General features: G+C 39.4%; 1 protein-coding gene and 1 long non-coding RNA gene across 2 annotated transcripts; one reads left to right on the forward strand and one right to left on the reverse strand.

The window, feature by feature from the left end:
- Positions 1 to 1009: 1009 nt before the first annotated feature.
- On the reverse strand, positions 1010 to 20751 carry LOC127944381 (constitutive coactivator of PPAR-gamma-like protein 2). Its single transcript, XM_052540269.1, has 16 exons — positions 19422 to 20751; positions 16017 to 16263; positions 15844 to 15926; positions 15561 to 15689; positions 15341 to 15443; positions 14828 to 14901; positions 14442 to 14728; positions 14102 to 14348; positions 12759 to 12930; positions 12000 to 12249; positions 11760 to 11874; positions 10422 to 10631; positions 10106 to 10331; positions 9890 to 10016; positions 6360 to 6423; positions 1010 to 6259 (listed from the first exon to the last, which is right to left on the reverse strand). The coding sequence occupies exons 1-16, from the start codon at positions 19941 to 19943 to the stop codon at positions 5978 to 5980; spliced, it is 3138 nt and encodes a 1045-aa protein (XP_052396229.1). The 5' UTR covers positions 19944 to 20751; the 3' UTR covers positions 1010 to 5977.
- On the forward strand, positions 20695 to 22030 carry LOC127944382 (uncharacterized). The gene is made up of 2 exons (XR_008150335.1): positions 20695 to 21301; positions 21516 to 22030. It is a non-coding gene; the product is annotated as an uncharacterized LOC127944382 (long non-coding RNA).
- The last annotated feature ends 1083 nt before the right edge of the window (positions 22031 to 23113 follow it).

Raw genomic sequence — 23113 nt, forward strand, 5'->3', positions numbered from 1 at the left:
CTCACCTGAGACCGCGACTGTACATGATACCGCCATCTTACATCAGCAGCGAGCACAGATACACCAGCTGAGCTGCTGCAGGCACACACAACTACCTCTGGGGTGACCTGCCCCTCCAGTGATCCCATCCGATCCGATCCGCCTTCCATTCTGATCGTGACTAGATCATTAAGTGGACTACAGAGTGAGCAGATAGGCTGCCAGTGGGTGTCAAATGTCACAAATTGAAAAAAAAAGAGAAAAAACCTGCATCACCTTTTGAAAATGGTAGCTATGCTTAGAAATATTAATGTCCATTGCACGGAGGTTCTTTTTCTATTTTGGTGGTTGTTATAAGACAATTAAAAGTATATTTAAAATATTCTATTTTTTAAAAAATCTACAAGTGTGGTTAAGTACTTTATCAAGCTAAGCTTAAAATGTTTTCAAATGTGATTTGAAGGTTAAGCAGTTAATTTAGCTCTGCTCAAGGTCATGACATTCGATAATTTATTAGGACTAAAACGTTCTAATGACATAAGATATTTGTTAAAAAAAAAGAAAAGAAAATGAAGACCGCATGTAATGATAGTATATTACAAAAATAATGAGTTTAATTATTGAAAACCTATATACCTTTTTGAAATTTGTAACACTTTTCAGTAATATGTTTTGACATTTTTAGTTTAATGACATTATTAATTTGATCGCTTTACAATAAAGTGTTTTAGCATTCAATGCATTAGGCATAATGAATAACGAACAAATATTGTTAAATATTAATACAGTTTAAAATACGTATTTTCCACTTTAAAATCTTTTAATATGTAATGCATGCCTGTAATGGCAAAGCTGAATTTTCAGCCCTCATTAGACTTCAGAAATCATTTTAATATGTTAATATTCAAATTGCTGCTCAAGAAACATTATTATCAGTGTTGTAAGCTTGAGTTTTTCCTTATTTAAATTTTTTTGGTGTTAAGATAATGAATGTCTTCAAAATAAACAAAAATAAAAACCCAAACTCCTGTTTACTAAAAGAATAAATTTTATTTCAGCACTGTAAGTCATTTCCCAACCATACAAACATGACTGCCAACTTTGACTTCTCTCTCGCTGAGCCTTTTGGCTTTCTCCCCAATCCACCATGAAATCAGACCACAACAGCAAGACAAATTAAAAAGAAAAAGTTTCTTTCCAAAACAATCAGGTGCTTTCTTTATACTAAAAATGAGAAATTGTTAATAACGATCATAACCATAACAGCAATAATAATAATGAACTTTACCCTTCACTTCACAAGTTTTTTTGGAGCTTTTGGAGATCTTGATGCATGCATCAATACATTTGTGTTGATGAACAGATCGGTTTTCCAAGAACAGATGACAGAATGTGTTGCCTACAAATGGATGTCAACTTGATGGACTTGGGGGAACATGCTAGAAAGCAACGGGGACCAGATACTTCCAGAAAATGTAGGATGTCAGCGGGCCACTGTACACAACACATTCCTGTTATCAGACTAGGACTGAAACCTGACCACACCAGTGGTCCTGTGGAGTGAAGGGCGGCAGAGCCAGGATACAGGGGTAACAGTTATAAAGCAAGAGCCAGATCTGAGGTCCAGACACAAATCTACAGGAATGCACAGGCAAAACTCTTTACCAGAATAGCTATTGGTTGTGTGTGTGCGAGCGCATGGTTACAGTATGTGTTCACACTTATAACCTTATCCATGACTACACTGAAGCTATATTTTTCCAGAGGGACAATACATGTTGCATGGGAGCTGAAGAAGTGTTCTAGGGTTAATCGCTATGAAGAGCTTTGTCCAAGGCTCCACTTGAGAGGAAATAAAGAAATCTTAATTTTAGCAATAAAACTGGACGATACAAGATTTAACCACTGTTCACCAAAAAGATGTAAACACATTTTCTTCATTTAGTATCTGATTACGGACCCCTTACGTATTCTAATAGCTCAATTACTGAAAACACGTAGCTGTATAATTAGACATACAGGATCCAAGACTGTTAACTATATACTGGAGTAGTAGTATCCAGAACTTTGACTTCGGTTGAAAACTAATATGTTGCACAAATGTGTATTAGTCTGCTTTGTGTGCAAGGAAGCACAATTTGTTCAAAATAAATCAGCTTTTAAATGGACTGTTTTAAAGAGACTGAAAAAATAAGATATCCAAACACAATGTAATGCGTTATTTCTATAAGTGACAATTACATCATAATGGTGAAGTGGTTTGAACGATACCATACAAAAAAAAGAGGTGAGGAAAATTGCAATCATTACAGTTTAAAATATCTAGCTATCTCCGCTAAGCAAATGTTAATACTAAATGTAGCAACGGTCAAAGGAGTAGCTGTTGTAACAACATTTTTAAAAAAAAAAAAGAAGAAAAACACAATTTCACAACTAAATGAAACCGAAGATGAAGTAAAATTTTTCGATTCGTTGAAAATGTTACCAACTCTTTTCTAAGATTACTTACTTACAGACAGATTATTAGACTAATTACAAAAAAAGTTCAAATCTCTCACTGTTAGTATGAAGACGTAAGGAGAGTTGCTGCGGGGGAAACAAAGGCCAGAATAAAAGAATGAAGAGACAAGAGCTAAGAAGAGGGAGAACACTTGTGTGTTATTGTGACTATCAATGTCCATGGCCCATGGAAAACGTGAAACGGGGAGGGGGGGGGGGGGGTTTGCGTAGGTGTTTGAGTTTGTTACCAAACGTTTTATCAGTTTTAACAAGACCAACATCTGGAGCAAACAAGGTGCCATTCTAGCACCCTCACTCATCTCCAGAGAATCTTTCTCATTCAAAATGATCAACAGATAGATATTTCTTAGTCTATATTTTACTCTCACATGAATCTCCATAAATGCATGAATGAGAGTATAAGCAGCAATCTAAAACAGCAAAGCAGAGAAGCTTTGGATAGGGTAACTTTGGAACCAAGCATCTGAAACTGCAAATTAAGTAACCAAATATTTATAAGAGAAATTAACACTGGACAAAACATTAATATCTGAAAGTGTTACTTTTTTTTTTCCTCCCTCATACTAACCAATGTCTCTCTACAGGTATAACAAAGGTATAAGGTGTGTGTTTGTGTGTGAGAGAGAGAGAGAGAGAAAGAGAGAGCGACAGAGGGAGAGAGAGAAAGATTATATGTTTATTTGGTGTGTCTGTATATTTCGGTTTATGCTGTTCCTTTACTTAGATCACAATTAAAACTAAATGTGAAGGAGTTACTGATTCTCTATGACAAACACGCTGAGAAAAAACCCAACTAACTGGAACGGCTGTTAATCAGTGATGAAACAGGACTGAATGTTTTAAAAGGATCTACTGTTATTATGAGGAAGCCGAAAATCCATTAATGGGTATGTATTCATGTTCATATTCACTAACATGCTGGAAATCCTCTCTTGAAAAATAGCACTACTGCACTTAACACACAGTAAAACGTGGCAACCTAAGGTTGAGGTTTAAATTGCTCTAGTGTGCATGACGGTGTCGCGTGTTAGTTCACGAATAGTGCCGGTCACGCTACAGTCAAGAGTGTTGGTTTAAAGTCTGTCCAGTATTGTCATATTCTGACACTGATATATCATGGTCATTTTTATTTACTTATTTTATAGCAAACTGCATTAACAATGCATGCTTCAGGTCTTCATGATATTTCTGATGGGTTGATCGGTCTGGGTTTCTCAAGAGTGAGAATTTGCAGAATATACATAGACATGTAACTATAATGGGTCTTCCATAATTTGATTTAAAGAGCTTTCGATATATTTTTAGTGGCACTAAATATAATATTAACTTCTAAACAAAATAAGGTGCATCTTATAACTTCAATAGAAAGCTGTGGTGTAATCTTGACATTGTCAATTGTACAGATCTTAAACTATGATTAAATGCAATAGCCTCTCTCAAGTGTACTAGTTATTCTTAAAATTAAATTCTCATTCGTTACATCCAACAAATCATTGGTAAGAAACATGTATTATGTTTTTAAAATGCATTTAAACATTAACATTTAAGTAAAATCAATCTAACCATCTGATGCAAAATGGTCAATCTAACGGCAAGTGCAGCTTTAATTATCATGGTGTTTTGTTCGTTTTTACTTTAAAGCCTATTTGCCTCAATAGAAGCAATGTTTTGAACCTAGAAGTGCATGAGTTCATAGGACTGTCACAAAAACAAGACGAGACCGACTGATCACAAAACAGTCTGGAGAAGCACAGACTCTTTTTTTCTTTTTTTTTTTTGTAAATTACATTTTTTAAATGATTATGTCACAATAAAAGGTGATTTTAAGATTCATTCAATTAATTTCTTTTGCATGTAACAAAACTACTATTATTTTAGTGATGGCGGGAGAATGCACATTTACAAAAAATCATCCACATGGTACACATGCACAACGGGGGATAGGGAGGGGTTTGCATCTGCTAAAACTCAAAACCAAAATGTTATGAAGCAAAGAGATGATCAATGGCAGGTTTTTCTGAGGGACTGTGTGCATTCTTGACCACTGATAAAATCACTCCCCTAAATCATTTCGTAATAGGATCATGTACATTTGGGTCTATATACAAACGGCTGGGATGTCAAACATTATCACAGTTTCCTCCGAACACACTGCTTCCTCCCTAACTCTGCCAGAAGCCTCAATTTTTATTTATCCTGGTATGAGGAAAACCCAGTGTGTTTTCAGTTTTTAAACAAAGTGCAGGTTACGACGCACTCCGTTCTCACATTCAAATGGGTTGTCGATTTGTACGTCATACTGGTAAACAACACGCAAGGTAAAAGTGTATTTGGACAGTTAAACTGTCAAAAGGAATCAGGGTCTGCAGCTTAATAAAAGGACGTTAACCAATTTACTGTCTCAATATAGCGCAGTACTATCATAAATAATATTTTAAGTGCTTTACGTTGCAATACAATCAATTTTAAGGGTATTTTTTTCCTCGTTCGAGGAGGTGAACTTGCATATGTATAATTTCGGGCGTAAGGTGCTTTAAAAATCTCATTTAGAACTACTTGAGTACTGCGGTGAATTCTCAAGGGGATGTGGGCCTAAAAGAAGATTGTCTACATGTGAGAAAAAGCAACAAAGTAGAGCTAGCTATGCGATTCTGATTGTAACCCGTACGAATCTTTCTGTTCCATTTGTTATCGTTACTCAAACATGCCTCTCTGAACCTGGACTTCTTGGGGCGCCCGTGGCCTCTGTGCTAAAGGCAATAGCAACTTTTCCACATGCAAATCACTCTTTGATAAAATAATCTTTAAAAAAAACAAAACAAAGGAAACTACCATGTGTGTGAATGCACACTGTGACATACAAATACAACCCACGTTCTCCGTCAGTTTCCACTCGTCTACTGTATTCAAAGCAGTGTTGAATTCGAATTCTTGGTACACTGCAGATACCGCCATGTGTAGTACGCATAAAGTGATTCTTGCTGTGTGGTGGAAACTTTAGAGCAGGTGCTGCTGTGCTACTTGACACGTGCAATTATTTTGTGTAGGTCAATTTTCAAATATACTTTGGGCAATAAGGGGCTTTTCGTAGCCGTTTTAGGCAATTCATACATATAAGGTCACCATTAATGTACTAAGGTCTGAAAAGAAAACAGTGTCGAAATAAAAAGACTCGAGAGCTTTTCGTGATGCTACAACACTGATGGGCCAGTGGAAAGGATGAGGTCCAGAATCCGAAGATTCAGGGCGACGTGCAATCATGGGTTATTTAAACCAGACCCAGCTCTTAAGGTGACACATAGACCGCATTCCTGACACTGTCCATCTGTCGTTTCCAGCATGTGCAGCATCATAAATCATACCATGACAACACAAAGTGGCTACTGTGCCCTAAATATTCAATTTTGCAATGAAAAGGCAGTCGACCTTAGATCATTCCCTCTCACTCTCTCATTCCTTATTACATTATGGGATGTAATTACTCCTCTTTCTGTAGTGCACCATCTGATGGGCAGTCATCAAGGCAACAAGGGGCCTCTACCTCCACCCCATCTCCTGACTGGTTGTCTCTGCTGGCTAAGGCACACTGGATTGGCTGGGCCAGTGGTGGCAGGTCAAGAGCTTGATCAGTGGCGCTTCCTGAAGAGCTGCCGTTCAGCTGCTGTGACACAGTCCCCGTTCCTTCCGTGGGCCGCCCCACCGATTTAGCGTCCTCAGTGAGCTTTGGGGGGCTGGAGGAGGGTGGTGAAGAGGACAGAATCTACAAAATACAAAGGGAAAAGGGAATTAAAAAAATAATAATCTCCTCGCTCACCAACATTAATGTGAGGTTTAGCATTTAGTGCCAGAGTTGGACCGACCTGTGTCCTGTTGGTGGTCTCTTTCTTCCCTCCCCTTCCTTTCATGGTCAATTCTTTACCCCTTCTGGGAAACAATGAAAAAGAAACAGATACATATGTGTGTTTAGGGATACAACAACATTTTGTCTGATTTTGTCATCCTTAATAAAACAATAACATCCTCTTTATTAACAGATAAGCACAGTAAAATGTACATAATAGCAGAGAGAATTATATATTTATGAAAAATGTTTTTGGTACAAACAATCATGTTTAATGACATTAAAACATTGGATTTTTTGGGCTGGAAGTGAATATATAACATCTTTACCAGGTAATACAGTGTTTTCGACGGGTAAAACTTAGGCCATTAAACTTAGAGTCTGGAAGGGCATAATTTACAAGCGTTTACTTCCTCGTGAAAGGGGCAATTGTCTGAAGGTTAAAATCATTGGTGTACCCATAAGCCAATCACGTTACGTTTGGTTATGACGTGTGTTATTCACCGGCTCAGCCACCTCAAACTTCTGCTGTAAACACAGGAATGCTGTGCAAACAAAACCAAGCGAGTTTTGCTGCTTCCTTAACCTGAACCTCCATGAGAGCAACCAAGGGGGACACAATAGCCGTGTTTCCACTATCGAGCTAAGACTGGGCGTGCTAGTGCGTGCCAGGGCCAGTCGCGTTTCCACAGTCACTTCCGGGGCTTGATCGTGCCTCGCCGGGGCTTCCTCGGGGGCAAACGGCCAGGGTTTTTTGGCCCGACGAAAACCTTGGGCCAAAGCGGGCCAGCTGGGGCTAGAGGAGGAGTTATGAACAAAGGCGGAGTTTCTCCGTGTCTAGAGAGCGTCAGCGCGGATCATTTCAGAAAGATAACCGCTTTAACAGCAGCATTAAAGACGTTTTAAAATAAGTTGAGCTCAAAACTCACTCTTAGTTAGCAGCAAGTGTTTGAAATAACTTGATCCGATGTGGATTATAATCATTAAACAAGGCAGAAATATTTATAAGCGATGTAAAAGACTATGCACGCTAAACTTTAATGTTACACAGTAAACATGTTAAAATTTGACTGCTTGGAGAAATCAGATGTCAGCTTCTTATTCTCTATTACAATTTTGTGTTTATTAAGTAACATTTTATCTGTCGTCTCGTTTCAAGAGTTTAGCTCCACGTTGCATATCATCAAAATATAATAATGATTTTTGTTCGGGAGCTTTTATAAAAATAGCGAGTCTGCGGATCATTTCAGAAAGATAACAGCTTTAACACCAGCATTAAACACTTTTTTAAATAAGTCGAGCTCAAAACTCTTTCAGTCAGCAGCGAGTGTTTGAAATAACTTGATCCAATGTGGATTATAATCACCATACAAGGCAGAAATATTTATAAGCGATGAAAAAGATATGCACGTGAAACATATTACCATAGTAAACATGGTAAAATATGACCGCTTGAAGAAATCAGACGTCAGCTTCTTATTCTCTATCACAATCATGTATTTATTTAGTAACTTATATTATCTGTCACAAGCCTCATCACGAGAGTTTAGCTCACGTTGTCTATCATAAAAGAATACAGCCTAATAATGTTTTTTTGTTCGGGAGCTTTTATAAAAATAGATATTATCATTCATTCTAAATATGATGGCTATACTGTGGCTAATAAACAGAAACCGACTTGACTGAATAAGCAGGCTATTTTCATAAGCGTTAAAAATAAATAAATAAAATAGAAATAAATTTATTTATGTGTGATTAATTTTGAGTCCTGATAAATTAAATAAATTCTATAGTTAAAACATCGATGCTTTTGAATTTGAATATATAACAAAGCATGCAAACAAACGGCCTCTTTTATCATGTTCGTTTTGTGATCGCGCATGTTCCAGTGACTTATTTCTTAGTTTTCTGATAACTTCTCTTTGATGGTGAAATGATGAGGTTGCATGACGTTGTTCTGAGAGGCGTGTAAAGGGCGTGTTTTAGTGACGTGCAGCGGTGCTTCAAGCTCCACTGTGGAAACCCTGCGCTACTCTGGCCTCGTGCTACTGGCCCGGGGCTATGAGCCCCGCCCGGCCCGCTTTAAGCCCTGGCTCGCACTGGCCCGACAGTGGAAATGCGGCTAATCACAATTATAGCCTTGCAGGACTTTGGCCTCCCCAGTTTCTCGATGACGATCGGTAACAGTTGATAAATTAAACTTTTTCCCAAAACCTGTCAGGAGTAGGGCCACCTCTATTCAAAATGTAAAACAAAAACACTTCTTGTTCTGGCTTTTTTAGGCAAATGCAGGGAATATTCTCCACGACACATTGAATTTCACCCCATGTCTCCATATCCGTGATCGTTTTCGATTTCCCTAACCTAAACTACAATCTTAAGTTTGGCGCTTACGCTTAGCGTCTACGTCATGGCTCTCAGCCCACCCTCTGTTCGTTGATTGGACGGCTGTTGTGGAGCCAGAGGAAATCTGGGAGATGGTATGCTATCTCAGACTGAGTACAGAAGCGAACTGAAATTGAGCAGAAGTACGAAGTCTGACATAGTCAGAGTCCACTGCATTAAAATCTCCACTTGCTGCAACTAAACCTCGCCAGTAGGTTGTGCAATTGAGAGTTAAAGGGTGGGTTCAATGTTGTTTCATGCATTCAGAGTTGTTTACACTGTTAAAGAGTTGAATTCTCATGCTAAGCATGGGCAAGGTTTAAAAAAAAAATCAGATTGGTCGTATGACGCAGTATTTCTGTGCCAAAAATCGTACTTCCAGGTTTATAAAAGTTCTGGAGAATTTTTTTTTGATCATGGCTCTTCATGACGTAGACGAGGGTTGAACTTATATATATATATATATATATATATATATATATATATATATATATATATATATATATATATATATATATATATATATATATATATATATATATATATATATATATATATATATATATGGGCATTTATCCTGGAAAAACGTGCCTGCGCACGCATCGACCAGAGCTAGAGCAATGCTGCATGGGACTTGCTCGGGAAGAATGTTTCCAAAGAAGTGTGTTTTTGGTTGTAAGGGAAAGATAATTTGTGTTATTTAAATAGTGGATGCAGTTTGTTTTTCCGGGGCAGTAACGGAGTTTCACAAGCATGTTTGTTGACGGACGGTTTATAAATAAAGTAGTCCCAGCTATAAAAGATCCTGGTCATGATTCAGAACTGCAGATGGTATGTGAAATGGCATCAAATGTTGGCATTCGGTGTTCAAGTGTCCATCACTCTTTAGCTCTCTTTAGCAGAGAGAATCGTAAAACTGTATCTTTCTTTTATAAATATGATAAAACTAAAGACTTTTTGGAGATCTGTAGGATGCAGTACTACTCGATAGGTACTCAATATTAACATGAGATTTGGTGAAACTGTGTGTGTTATGCCCCCTTTAATAAAGATCAAGAGCAGCAGAGTGAGAGGAGTCTTCACAAGCAGTTCATAAATAACCATAAATACCACCATATATAATCAGCTAAATGGACACTATTTTATGACACAGAATGGACTCACCCTCTCCCTCCTACTGACACCACCTGCACATTGACTCTGCCACGAACTGGTTTGTTCCCAGCCCACTGACCAACAACCATGCCAGCTATTTCCAGCTTGCCACCCTGGGGAGGTATAGACTGGATTCCTAAAAGAGTTACAGAAAACGACTAAGTGACACCCAAAAGGCAGGTAGAGAAAATGAACTAAATGTGCTAAATGAGAGGAAGGTCTGACCTGGGAAGGCTCTGGGCCGGTGTTGGTGGTGATGGTGTGGAGGAGGTGGCATGGAGCCCATTGGGCGAGGAGGGTACAGAGGATGCATGGGGTAGAAAGGGGGCACCATGGCAGGGGGGAGAAATGCAGGGGGTGGCATTGGTGGAGGTGGGGGAGGCGGCCGGGACAGGTTGATGCCCTCCAGAATGGCCTGCCGCATTTTCTCCACCCTCGAAACCAGCTCCTCCTGTAGAAAAAAGTGACAAAGACAATTGCAAAAAAACCTTAAATACTGATAAATACTAAAGAAATGTGGCTGCACCTATGCGTTTGTTACCTGGCCTTCACACATATCAAGTAATGAGGCTCTGTCCCTGGTGGCTTTAGCTAGCTTGCTCTGGAACAACTTCCCATCGAAAAAGCCCCACGGGCAGCAGTGGTCCCATGGCAAGGGCTGTCCACAAACGTCATTGACAAACAAGGCAGTGTCTACTCCACTCATGAACAGAGAGGCCAGCTGCACCCCACGGTTATCCACCTTCTCCACCTGATATCAGAGTCAAAGAGTACAAATATGATCCAGCGGCATGTCTGGCATGAGCCTGGTAAATGTCACAGTAGCGTGTCATTTCAGATTTCATAGAGCTCTTTCAAAGCTGATTACTGACAACCTGACGGTTGAAAGACAGTATCTATTTTAAAGAAATATTTTGCCTTGAAACTTTAGCTTTCTGTGACATACAGCTATTGAAGTGAGTTGAGCAAATCCTGTCAAAATTGTTGTGAATGAACAATTAATAAAACGTAGAAGATACAAAGATAAAGAGTGCATGGGGTATGCTTTGTGCAGTGTTCAATTCAATCCTGCCTCCCACTCTTTACTGTAATCTGGGTCTGTACAGTTATATAAGAACATGCAAACACATGCAAATGTGCTTCAGTCTCAAACCACAACTCTCGATCCATCTGCTTCAAGCAGTGTAACTCAATTTTTTTTCAGAAACATATTGGGAACAGCTGATACTTTTAAAAGTACATATTTTAAGTTGTTCTCTAAAGTAAATGCCATTAGTAAGTATTTGGTCAATGATAAGAAAAGTACTTTTTGTGGATCTTTTCAAATTTATATAATGGAAAAAAAAAAGTTAAAAATTAATTTGCAATAAAGCAATGTCAAACTGAAATCATGATTTAGCTTAGTATTCTTTGTTACATTAAACGCAAACAGCTGATGATCCAGTGTTTTCAGTACCACACATAATGTGCTCCACACATTAACTCATCTCCACATCTGCTCTGAGTCTGTGTTGCTTATAACATATAATAAAGCATAGTAATATTGTAAATTCACAAAGAATTGGTCAAATATAAAAAATTAAGTGGACATTTGAATGAAATGTTTAGTTAAACAAGGATCACGCTATGAAGTGTAAAAACATTGTCAGGGCATGTCGCCCTTTGCAGGCATTTGATATAATACATAATAAACATAAGATATGACTGCAATGATTTACTATATTATGTATTTTACTTTTTTTGTTCAGTAAAACCATATGATTACTTGCTTTTGATATTATATTTGAACCAATTATTATTGCCTAATTGCTATCCTACATATATTGTAAGTCATTTTAAAGTCAATTGATTGCTTTAGAGTTCATGAGAAACGCCTTACCTTGAGTTCCTGAAGTTGGTCAGGCTCATAGAGCTGGTTGGACACAGCTTGAGCCAAAAAGGCATCAAGCTCATGGCGCTGAAGAATACGACCCCCTGGCCACTGCATCATATACCTGTAAACACACAATACCGTTCAAGACTCCAGGAGCTACTTAACCAGTTTTTCAGTAAGAACAACTCCAATATGTCAATGCCCAATGAGAAACAGGTCTACAGTGATTTCATCTCATCAAGGTACCTGAGCACACAGCACATGAGCAGCAGGTGAGATGGCACACAGGTCGGGTTGAGCAGGGCAGGGCAGTCAGAGCGCATGCATGCTAGGAAGGCTCGTGTACGACGGCTACGGTCCTCAGACGCTCTGCCCAGCCACAACCGCCTCAGGTTTGGACATGTCCACTCGCGGAAACACAGGGCTGGAACGAGCTCTGGGGTCAGGGCAGATTTAGCTTTACTGGCACACCACTCCTTTACAATCACCGGAGGCACTGCGGAGTCGTACAGAAATGAGACACATTTGGATTTATTTTCATCTTACTTTGATTCCTTCTTTGTCACAGCAAGAGGAGATACAGCTGGGCAAAATAACTGCATTATTAAAAGCAACACAAAACAAGAGCTAATTCTTCGAACACACATGTGACAATATTTTCATTATTTAGAGATGTTTAAAGAAGAAATACACTTACAACTTTTATCTGGCAATTTGAGTTTATTTATATTTACTCGTAACTTTGTATTATTATAACCATGGAAAACAAGCAGTGTTTACTTATTCAACAAGTAATGGCCCATTGTCTAAATGTAACTTGCTAATATTTAACCTAAACATTAACGTTGAAAGGCACATTTATTTTTGCTGTGGTACTGAAATCAGTATTGAGAATCTCAAAAGTAGCCTGGCATTGATATTAGCTATTGACTTTTTTGTAATTGTGACAACAGTTGAAACGTGCATGCTATTGTACAATCTAATCTAACCGAGGTCTATGCTCACCGTCCACTGGACTACGCTTGCGCATGGCCAGTCTCTCCAGCCTCCGCTGGGTCTCAGCCAAGCTGAACAGCACCCCGTAGGCATACTGGCGGGCAGAACGGAAAAGTAGAGAAGCAGGAGGCAGGTCGGGGTTGCACTCATCCTCTATACACACTGGCATCTTCATCTCCCCCTGAGAGGTGACAGAAAAGAGAAAGGAGGAGAGAAACAGTGAAAGGGACAGAGAGAAGAGTGTTAGAACTCTGACAGGTTTTATTTAGATGCTTTTTTGATACATTAAAGAGACAATTTGTAAGATATTGGCAGTAAAATATCCAAAAACCACTAGGCTAAGGTTATATAATTTGTCCAGCTGATTACTAACAATATCTGTAATGTTTTCAACTACTTGTAAATCATAAGAAAATTCCCATTCTAAACAGTGACACGGGGCAGTGCAGTCGCCTGTCAATGACGTTAGTTACCCTTTGTTTACTGAGGTAGAAACCACATGACAGCCGTGTTGTGGACAAATGCGGAAGTAGTAGAAAGAGATGCCGATCTCGCTTGTGTTTTACTCGACAGGTGAGTTGTTTTGATTTGTATCTTTACAGAAAACGTATGCTATTATAACGATCAACAAGATTAGTATTATGGGGCATACACGCCAAACGCAGGGCATCGCATCTCTAGACCCATGCGAGGACGCGTCTGATCCATAGTCTTATCGCGTCTTTGCATCGAATTTGTATGTAATCTACTCGCGCAAATCCTTGAACTTGCGTTTTCTATGTATGCCCAATTATTGTGATTGAATGTACATAAGTGCATATATATATGTTGAACAAGTGGTAATCATTTTCATATCATCTGACTAAACAGTAATCAATTAAATCCATGATATATCTTTCCGTCTGATTGCCTTCAACTTGGGTAGAAGACAACAAATCCCATCATTCCACGCTCCTCCTTAGCGTCAAACCACGCGATTGTTATTGTTTTGGTAGTGCGCCATCTAGTGGCAGGTCCTACAACCTGTACCTTTAAGTGGGTTTTCAGGGCATTTGTCACCATAAATATAAACAAATTTTGGTATACTCTTATTAAACTCCCATTTAAACACTAAAATTTATAATTAATTTTAAAATACACATCACATAAACATAAGTAATAATACTGATCTTAAATGCATAAAAAGACTGAAAAGAGAAATTTAGCCACATGCTAATTTAAAGTTCATTTATTAAAGTAAAATCTCAAGAACTGGAGTAAAGATTCAGATTCTATTGAAGATTCAGCAGCAATAAATATTAGGGAAGAAACCCTCCCAGAATTTGTGAGCACATGCTGTGTGACTTTGGTACCTTGGTCAGGATGTGGTAGATCTGTGGATACATGAGTCCTCTTCTGTGTCTGTGTTCTGCCACCCTCAGCACCTCGGCACAGACCTGTGGAAGGGGTGGGGTTGTGATGTCCATGTGACTCCGCGTTGGCATGGACAGCAATGATGGAATGGACGGCCCACTTCCATTACCATGGTGCCCGTCCCCAGAGCCACTGCTGCCCCGTCCACTGGGATCTTCCCATCTTGTAGACTTGTCAGCCAAATGACTACGAAAGAAAATAAATATTAATTTTACTCTGAATAGCAGATTGCTTGTAGGTGTACAACACAATGAACAGATTCTGTGAATATAGACTCACTTAGTGCTGGTGTCATTTTGCTCCTCCCCATCTGAAGATGATGATGATGAGGGGGAAGGGCCTGTAGGAGCAGCAGTGTGATGATTGGGCTGTCGATTTCCACTTTGAGAGGAATCATATGGAGCAGACCAATCAGCAAAACCCATTTTCCCAACTAGTGAATCATTACAGTCCTGCAGAGGCTGAGTTGGGTTCTGGCATAAAAGGGCTGGACCAGTGGCAGGGCTGGGTCCATAGAGCCCACCTGGATAAGGCACCTTAACACCTGACACCTGGGGTGGACCAAACTGTGGAGAACAGCAAAATAAAGAGATCAGCTGAAATCAGTTTCTGGAAAATAAACATGATTTCAAGCACTACACTTAAAAATTTGAAAAGAAATTTACCTGAGCTTTTACAGGCTGCATTGCCCCCATATGGCCTGGGGGTCCGCTAAACTGACTAGGCCCGAAGCCTGGAACTAAAAGAAGAGCCAGGAAACCGAATGAATATTGTACGAGTATAACCTGATTGATGTCAAAGTTGGTTTTATGGCTACTGAAAACTAAACTGTGAAAAATAAACAAACACTACTGTCCAAAGGTTTGGGGTCTGTACCTTTTTTTTTTTTACACATTTTTAAAAAAAGTCAGTAAAAACAGTAATATTGTAAAATATTTTTTTACGATTTAAAACAGTTTTCTATTTAACTATACATCAAACTGTAATTTATTCCTGAGATGGCAAAGCTGAATTTTCATTAGCCATTACTCCAGTCTTCAGTGTCACATGATCCTTCAGAAATCATTCTTATATGCTGATTTGGTGATCATTAAACATTTATAAACATCATTGTTGAAAACATTTAAAACGGGAGTGTATGTATTGTGAATAAACTTCAAACACCACATTATACCTACAGAGGTAAGGAGAAGGTCCCATGGAGAGAGGTCTTGGTTTACTGGCTGCTGAAAAATATTCCACTGCCTTCTTAAACCTCTCAAATTTATCTTCGGTTCGTGACTGGAGGTTAGAAAATGGCATAGTCTCCTTGTTATGATGAGCTTTTAAGGTAATAACACTAAACGTGTAAAAAAGAAGTACATGAAAATGTATGTGTTAACACAGACAATGCTTCACCTGTGACTGCTTGAAAACATCCTTGGCCACCGAATCTAAATTCCCAAGATCTTTGATGGAGGCCACATACTCAGATACAGCCTTAATAACAACCTCACATGGAGGGAGTACTAACTGATGAGCCCTTACCTGAACAGAGAAAGGAAAACAAAGAATGTAGTCAAAAGAATGGGTTATATTGATAAAACTAATGCTCAAGGATGCTTAAGTCTACATCTTTGATTACAAATACAGAAGAATGAAACTGTCTGAAAATGTGTGAAATGACAAATTGTATAAGCACCTTTAGAGAGGCAAGAGGGTGTTCTGGGCCTAGCAGACTCCAATGAAAGGCAGCCAAGTCTTCATCTGGCATAATGTGGTTACCTGTTTTTAAAAACCCACATTTAGAACCTAACAATATATATTGAAAAAGTAAAGTCACACCTTTAACCAAAAATCTTCAGTGTCACTTACCTAGAAGAGCAGCAAAGATGGGCAGGTGCTGGGTCTTGAGGCCGAGCTGGCGAGCTGCCTCTGAGAGCAGGTACTGGTGAGTGGTCAGATTCTTGCCATTCCAGGAGAGCTTGAGAGCGTGGGAGCTGAAATAGGCTGGAACGTTGCATAGGGCAAACTCGGAGTCCTGTGCAATCAGACCCTGAAAACCATAGTCTCTGTACAGGGATAGCACCTCCTGATGGTGGTCCTCCAGGGTCTGTACCACCTACAACACAAGCAGGGCGGAAGTAGACCATGTATTCTTGTGATCTACTGATAGACAATCTCTTATCGCTCTGAATTTATGATCAAACAGCACTCTAACCATCCAGCTCAAACGTGCACTTAGTTACTTTTTTTTGTTGCACTAGCTGATGTGACATAAGAACAGAAATATTCTTTTTTTTTTTTACAGTTCGGGTGCATTAGTATTAGTAATATGCTTGTCTTATGTTATTATTATATAATCTTACTCAGCGCTATCAGGACTGAGGTATCTCGGGCAGCAGAGTTTCAGTTGACAAGAAAATACTTTGAATGTTGCGCGGAAAATGTTGCAGCAATTTCCCTTGTGGTGTCAAATTGTGTTGAATATCAATATTTTACAAGGTACTGTAGCGAAGTTAGAAATACTAATATTATGTCAACTTTATAACACACATTAGCTAGAAATCCATATTAGCTAGAAATTCAGTCCGTAAGTTTTGCCTCTTTGTCGCCATCTCTGTTTGAAAACCTGGAATTGCAGCTGTGTGTGGAATTATCTAGCTTGAGTGGGTTGTGAGTCAGTGCGGCTCCAGCGCGGATGAATCTCATGTTGAGGAATGTGTGGCAGTCAGTGGATATTTACTGTACTTTGCAATCACAGATTCTAGCCTACGTCTTGGAATATATGACCCAAATAAGAATTTTGACTGTACTGTATATTGTCATCTGAACAAGTAACAAGTCTGCCACGTTTGTTCTGACCAACTGGAAAAAAACATTACCATAAATCTTGCTACCAATGTGGATTAAATCTAAAGATCGGTTAGCTCTTATCACATCAAACCATTCAAATTATTATTATTGTTATACTTTATTCTCAAATGAGTAATGTTAACAACATCAGCATTGGTGACTATGAGTATAGTGTGGATTAGCATGTAGATTTCTAATCTAAAGTCTAATCTAAAGGCTGATTTATTCTTCTGTGTCGGACCTATGCCGTAGGCTGTGTGTCAGTTTTTTTACTTCTATTTCTGCGTCATTGTCCGTGTCGACATGCAGTACAGATGCTAAGCGCTAGTCTGCAGTGTCCACAGGCATGATGCTGGTGTAACCCGCAGTACCACGACAAAAGAAGCGGCTCATCAGAGAAGCATTATAGTCGTGACGGCAGCAAATAAATATCAAATCATTATTTAAAACTACAAAAAGGAGACAACAACGGAAAACGAAAAGATGGCATTCTTTTAATCTCCACAAGAACTTGCATCACGGCAGATCAACACTGTTTGTCGCAGACAACTAGTGATGTACAGAGCTATGTAGTATAATAAATAAGACACTTGTTCTTTGATTTTTTTTTTTGTTTTATACAAGAAGGTGTAACATTAAAATATATTAAACTGCATCCTGTAAAAGAGTCTGAAATTTATATTCAGACAATCACACGCTGCTGTCCCTTCACCGGTTCCTACTCTCATAAATTACTCACACTGCATGTTGACTTTTAAACCTAAGTATAAATGTTAAACAACAGATACAATTAATGTTTTTGCGCTGAATATTGTCTCCCTTGCCTCTCTGTGTTATGTATGTTTAACAAGCGCGCCCGCCGCGTCGGTGCTCTTTCAGTGATTTCAACTGAATGAAGACTGTTAGGGAGGGCCTTTTTGCAAAAATGGAAACACTTGCGTGAATTTGTCACATTACAGATAAAGTTTTTTGCACCAAAGACGCACACACGTATCTTTAAAAGCGTCTAAAAGGCAAGCCATTACGCTAATGCATCAGCTTGAAGCTTAAAATAAAGATTTATCATGTTTTGGGCAGCTTGGATGACGTACTTTTCCTGCATGAGCTCATTCTGTTTCCTCCAATATTTGCAGATGCATTTTGTCCACAGAAATGCGTTATTCAGTGATATAATTTGATGCGACTTGCTGCAGTTGTACGTGCACTGTGGGCAGACCAAGACTTATCGATAATGAGAATCGTTGTCAATTATTTTCATTATCGATAATAATCGATTTTATAGATTCGTTTTTGCAGCCCTATTACATATAAAGACACAAAACAATCACATACAGAGGGAGGGGTTCCAGCAGACCAATCACAGCGCTTGCAGTCTGCATAGAATTGACGCGCTGATTTTGGAGAGGTGCATGTCAGACTACGGAAGGGAGTGCGTCTATGCGTAGGCTACGGCGTAGGTCCGACGCAGAAGTATAAATTGGGCTTAGTTTTAATAACATTCAAATTTCATATTAATACATTCTTTTAACCCAAAAAGCAGATTATGCCCTCTTTGAACTGGTTTTCTTTCAAATATAAAATCTTTGTAATCCCAGGCTGTCTGTAATCAGAAGCACATTTATAACTGGAATATAATTTAGTTTCATTCACATGTTTCATGAACACATAATACTTTATGGATTACAATCCGCCATCAAAATTATACATTTAATTATTCTGGCTGCCATGAGAAAAGGCTATAAACAATCGGCCACCTGCAGGATCCTCAAATGATAGTCTACTACCCAGGACAACTTCTTTATGTTTACAGACGTGACGTAATGACGCAGCAGCATGCTCGAACCCACTCAAATTAGAAACATTATTGTAAGATAACCATTGTGAATCGGGCTTAAGTAAGGCGATAGCTTTGAACACTGGCTGGTTATGGTATTGATAAAATATTGATTTTGGATCATTTTTAATAAAAAAAAAAAAGTTACGGACTGCAGCTTTAAGCAAAAGTGTCAGAGGGTTACTAAGATAAATCAAGCAACATTCGGCTAGTCACGTGATCATAACGTGGCAGCCTTCATGAGGAGACCCACTCCATGCAAAATATTATTTTTAATATTCTGTTTTGACTGGAGTCTCATCTGTAACGTTACATGACTCAAAACATTTTTTTAAATATTAATGACTGGTTACGTATAAAACTATGATGAGGGAAGAGTGCACCTTTAAAATAACAGTTTAATGGAAATGGAAGATTATTTTACTGGCTTTACCAACACTGTTAAAATGAAACAAATAACTGGAACTGGCAATGCATTTGCAAAACAAATTGTCAGGATTTCTCCATATTTAAATGTAAAATCGGAAGAATCTTGCTAAAAATACATCCCAATCCAGCATTCCTCTCGAAGAGGTCATCAGGCCACTCACCCGCACGCGGAATCGGAACATGGCGAGGCGGACACAGTGGCTCAGGCAGGCCGGGGGCAGGAACCAGGCCCGCGGGGGGGGCGTGGCCTTGCTTCCGACGTGGTTGACGATGAGCTGTGCGGTCTGTCGCTGCCCCTGCGCCCGTCGCGCCCACTCCGGCCAGCGGTCCTTCCCAAGCGTTCCGTTAAACACCACCACCAGCTCCAGTCCGCCTTGGTACAGACAGGCCTGGGACAGCGCCGCCAGATAGCCGAGCATTGCATTCCACTCGCCTCCACAAACCCAGTCGGTCTGGTAGCCCCCGTAGAGCCGCTGAAGGCCGGAGTCCGCGTCCACCAGAATGCGCGCTGGCGGGGGAGGCGGAGGCAGCGAGCTGGGATGATGGGGATGGTGGTAGTGGTGGTGGTGGAGGTGGTGTGGGGGCTGACGGCCTACCGTTCGAGCGAGCTTGAGGAGATCTACTGGAACTGCCGCCCCAGGGCAGCGTTTCTCCAAATACTCCTGAAACCCTTGCACTCCCATATTGTGTCTGATCGCGTGAAATGGATGAAGCTTGTTAAGAAGTTAATTTGTAGGCAGTGTGCTCGGAACTAGATCTGTCCGGTTATACTTGAATAACTATGAGCTATAATGTCTTGTAAAATTATCCCAGAAATGCAACTGTCAACCGACCCCCTGTAAGATTTCAGATAAGCGTGGCTATTTTGTACGTTTGGTCGTGCAAATGCAGTCTGTGTCCATTCCTTACTGTGTCAATATTATAATCCCGCTACAGTATTTCTACAGTGTTGCACGGTGTGCAACGTAACGATGAGGATAACGGCGCGCGCTACAGTTATGATGTCGACAATGTTGGTAACATAAAAATATAATCCTATTTGTATCCCATCTAGCTGCAAACTAAACAACAAATACGCCGTTGCTATCCAACATGATGCGTTAGGTAATTCAGACAAACTCTAGCCGCTAGTAAAACAGTATGTCCTGTGATGGTTAACAGTTATAAGAGCTACAGTTTGTGGCTAACAGACTAGCTCGCGCAGTTAGCCAGTTAGCGAAGATCCCGGCGTGATTGACGCGTCAGCTAGTCGAGACAAATCGGGGGCTGCCGCGATTCGGAATGAGATGAATAATTAAGGGGAAAATAAAGTAAAACAACTAAAATAAAACAAAAACAAAAGCCCGACGTAAGCTCCCTCGCTCTCTGTCTCACTCACGACTTCATGTTGAGGAGAGGAACATACTTTCATGCAACGTCGGCCATCTTGCGACTTCCCCGCGGACCAACAGAAAGTGGGAGGGCAGGCGAGCTGGTGAAGTGGGAGGAGCGAATATCCTGGTGCCTGGGGCATGTAGTTCTTTGCGTCTGAATTGGTATCTGGATTACATGTAAAAAACTACAACTACCAGTACTGCAAAGGGAGAGACCCGTGGCGTGCCATATCCTAAAGGAACGTTTCATTCAAAAGTTGATAGGGAAAATTTACTGAGTTGGAAAAGCTAGTTTAAAGGGTTAGTTCACTCGAGAATGAAAACTCGTCCATCTTCTACTCACCTTTGAAGCATCCTAGGTGTAATTGACTTTCTTCTTTCAGAATAATCCAATCAGAGTTATATTAAAGATTGTCCTTGCTCTTTCAATGGGGTTAAAGGTGTGTTCTTTGTCAACAGTTCAGAAGACGTGAAATAAAGTGGGCACATCTGTAATAAAACGTCCTTCACACAGCTTGGTGGGGTGCCCCCCTGTAGCAAATCCATGCCTTTTTGTAAGATACATAAATATCCAGATTTCAAACTTAAGAAACACTTTTTTCTAACATCTGTTGACAGTGGGACGCAGAAGATGGAAGACATATGTCGCGCTCATGCCTCTGGGAAATGTAGGAACCATGGAAACAAAGTTTCCTTACTTTAGCAAAGGAAAACCAGTCTCCTCTTGGCTTTTAGATAAAACAGATTGACAGGTTTCCATTTGAGTAATTTGCGATTCCATTTGAGTTTTGGCAGGTTACATCTGCGACACTATTAATAACATCCTACTTGTTTTTATGATGCATCTATGCTAACATTAGTCTGTTTCATTCTTATTCTGAGGTCACGGTAGCCACCAGATCCAGACCAGGTGGTGGATCAGCACCTAGAGAGGACCTCTACAGCCCTGAAAGACAGCGGAGACCAGGACATCTATGAGCCCCAGAGACAGATCCCCTGTAAAGACCTTATCTCAGACGACCACCGGGACATGACCTCAGGAAACAGATGATTCTTCTTCCAGTCTGACTTTGCTGCAGCCTGGAATTGAACTGCTGATTTGGTCTGGTCAGAGGAGAACTGGCCCCCCAACTGAGCCTGGTATCTCCCAAGGTTTTACTCCATTCTGTCACCGATGGAGTTTTGGTTCCTTCCTGCTGTCGCCTCTGGCTTAGATGGGGACACTTCATTTACAGTGATATCATTGACTTGATTGCACAAATACTATTAAAACTGAACTGAGCTGGATGATGACATTTAAACTGAACTGAGCTGGATGATGATTGAATTAATGATGAACTGACTTTAACTGAAAATTGATGTCCTTTTGCATTATTACACACCATTTTCCTATTTAATACTGTGCTTTGACCCTGTATTTTTTTATATGACCAGCTCATTATTCATAATACATGGAAAATACAGCAGATGGACTTTGCTTTTCCATTTGAAATTTGTCAGTCACTGTGCATTCGTAAAATTGCAAACAGTAAATGCTAAATTTGCAATTGCATTTGAACTGTCACGATTTGCAATTCCTTTTGAAAATGGTCTGGAATATTCTCATAGACAGGCTCTATAGCAGAGCACACTGCTCTCAGCTGTGTTTGACAATAGTTCACCCAAAAATGAAAATTCTGTCATTAATTACTCACCCTGGTCTGAAAGCTCTCCGATTTTATCTAAACTAACTTAACTTCTGTTCCGAAGATAAACAAAGGTCTTTTTGGTTTTTTCATGACATGAGGGTGAGTAATTAATGACAGAATTTTCATTTTTGGGTGAACTATCAAGCGATAGTTGAACTACCCTAAGTGCTTAACTACCTACGAGACTTGATATACATTTTAGGACATCTTTAAATGATTTTGCATTCTCTTTTTCAATTTTAACTGTCAATATAATTTCACTGTGTATTTAAATAGTTAAACATCAAAACATAATACTTAAAACAGTTAGAGAGACACATGACATTCAGAACTTTTTTTTTATTGCAACTGAATTTATGTGATGTTTGCATTAGTTGGAGGAGAAAAAAAAGAAAATTGCATGAAATGATGTTTTAATTGGTACAAATTTTAAACACATTTCTGAATGTCAGATGGCATTAAAAATATAGTTTTTTTTACAGTCTAAATAACCTGTATTCTTCATGAATCCATGATTGTACTGTTAAGCATAGGCAAAATTATGAGAATAACCCAGAAACACAAAAATACAAACACATAAATGGAAAAAATGACTATATCTTGGGTTTTCTCAACAACCCAGCTGGGTTAAAATGTGTAAACCAGAATGCTGCTGCTAATATTTACCCAGTGCTGGGTTGACAATTGAGTTATTTTTAACCGAGCCATTTTTAGAGTGTGCATGGTACAAATGGCTCTTTTTATTCATTAATATTATAAGTAGCCAAATTGTATTTTATTTGGGAGATTTTG

The sequence above is a fragment of the Carassius gibelio genome, chromosome A23, assembly GCF_023724105.1.
Source record: "Carassius gibelio isolate Cgi1373 ecotype wild population from Czech Republic chromosome A23, carGib1.2-hapl.c, whole genome shotgun sequence".
NCBI classification, from domain to species: domain Eukaryota; kingdom Metazoa; phylum Chordata; class Actinopteri; order Cypriniformes; family Cyprinidae; genus Carassius; species Carassius gibelio.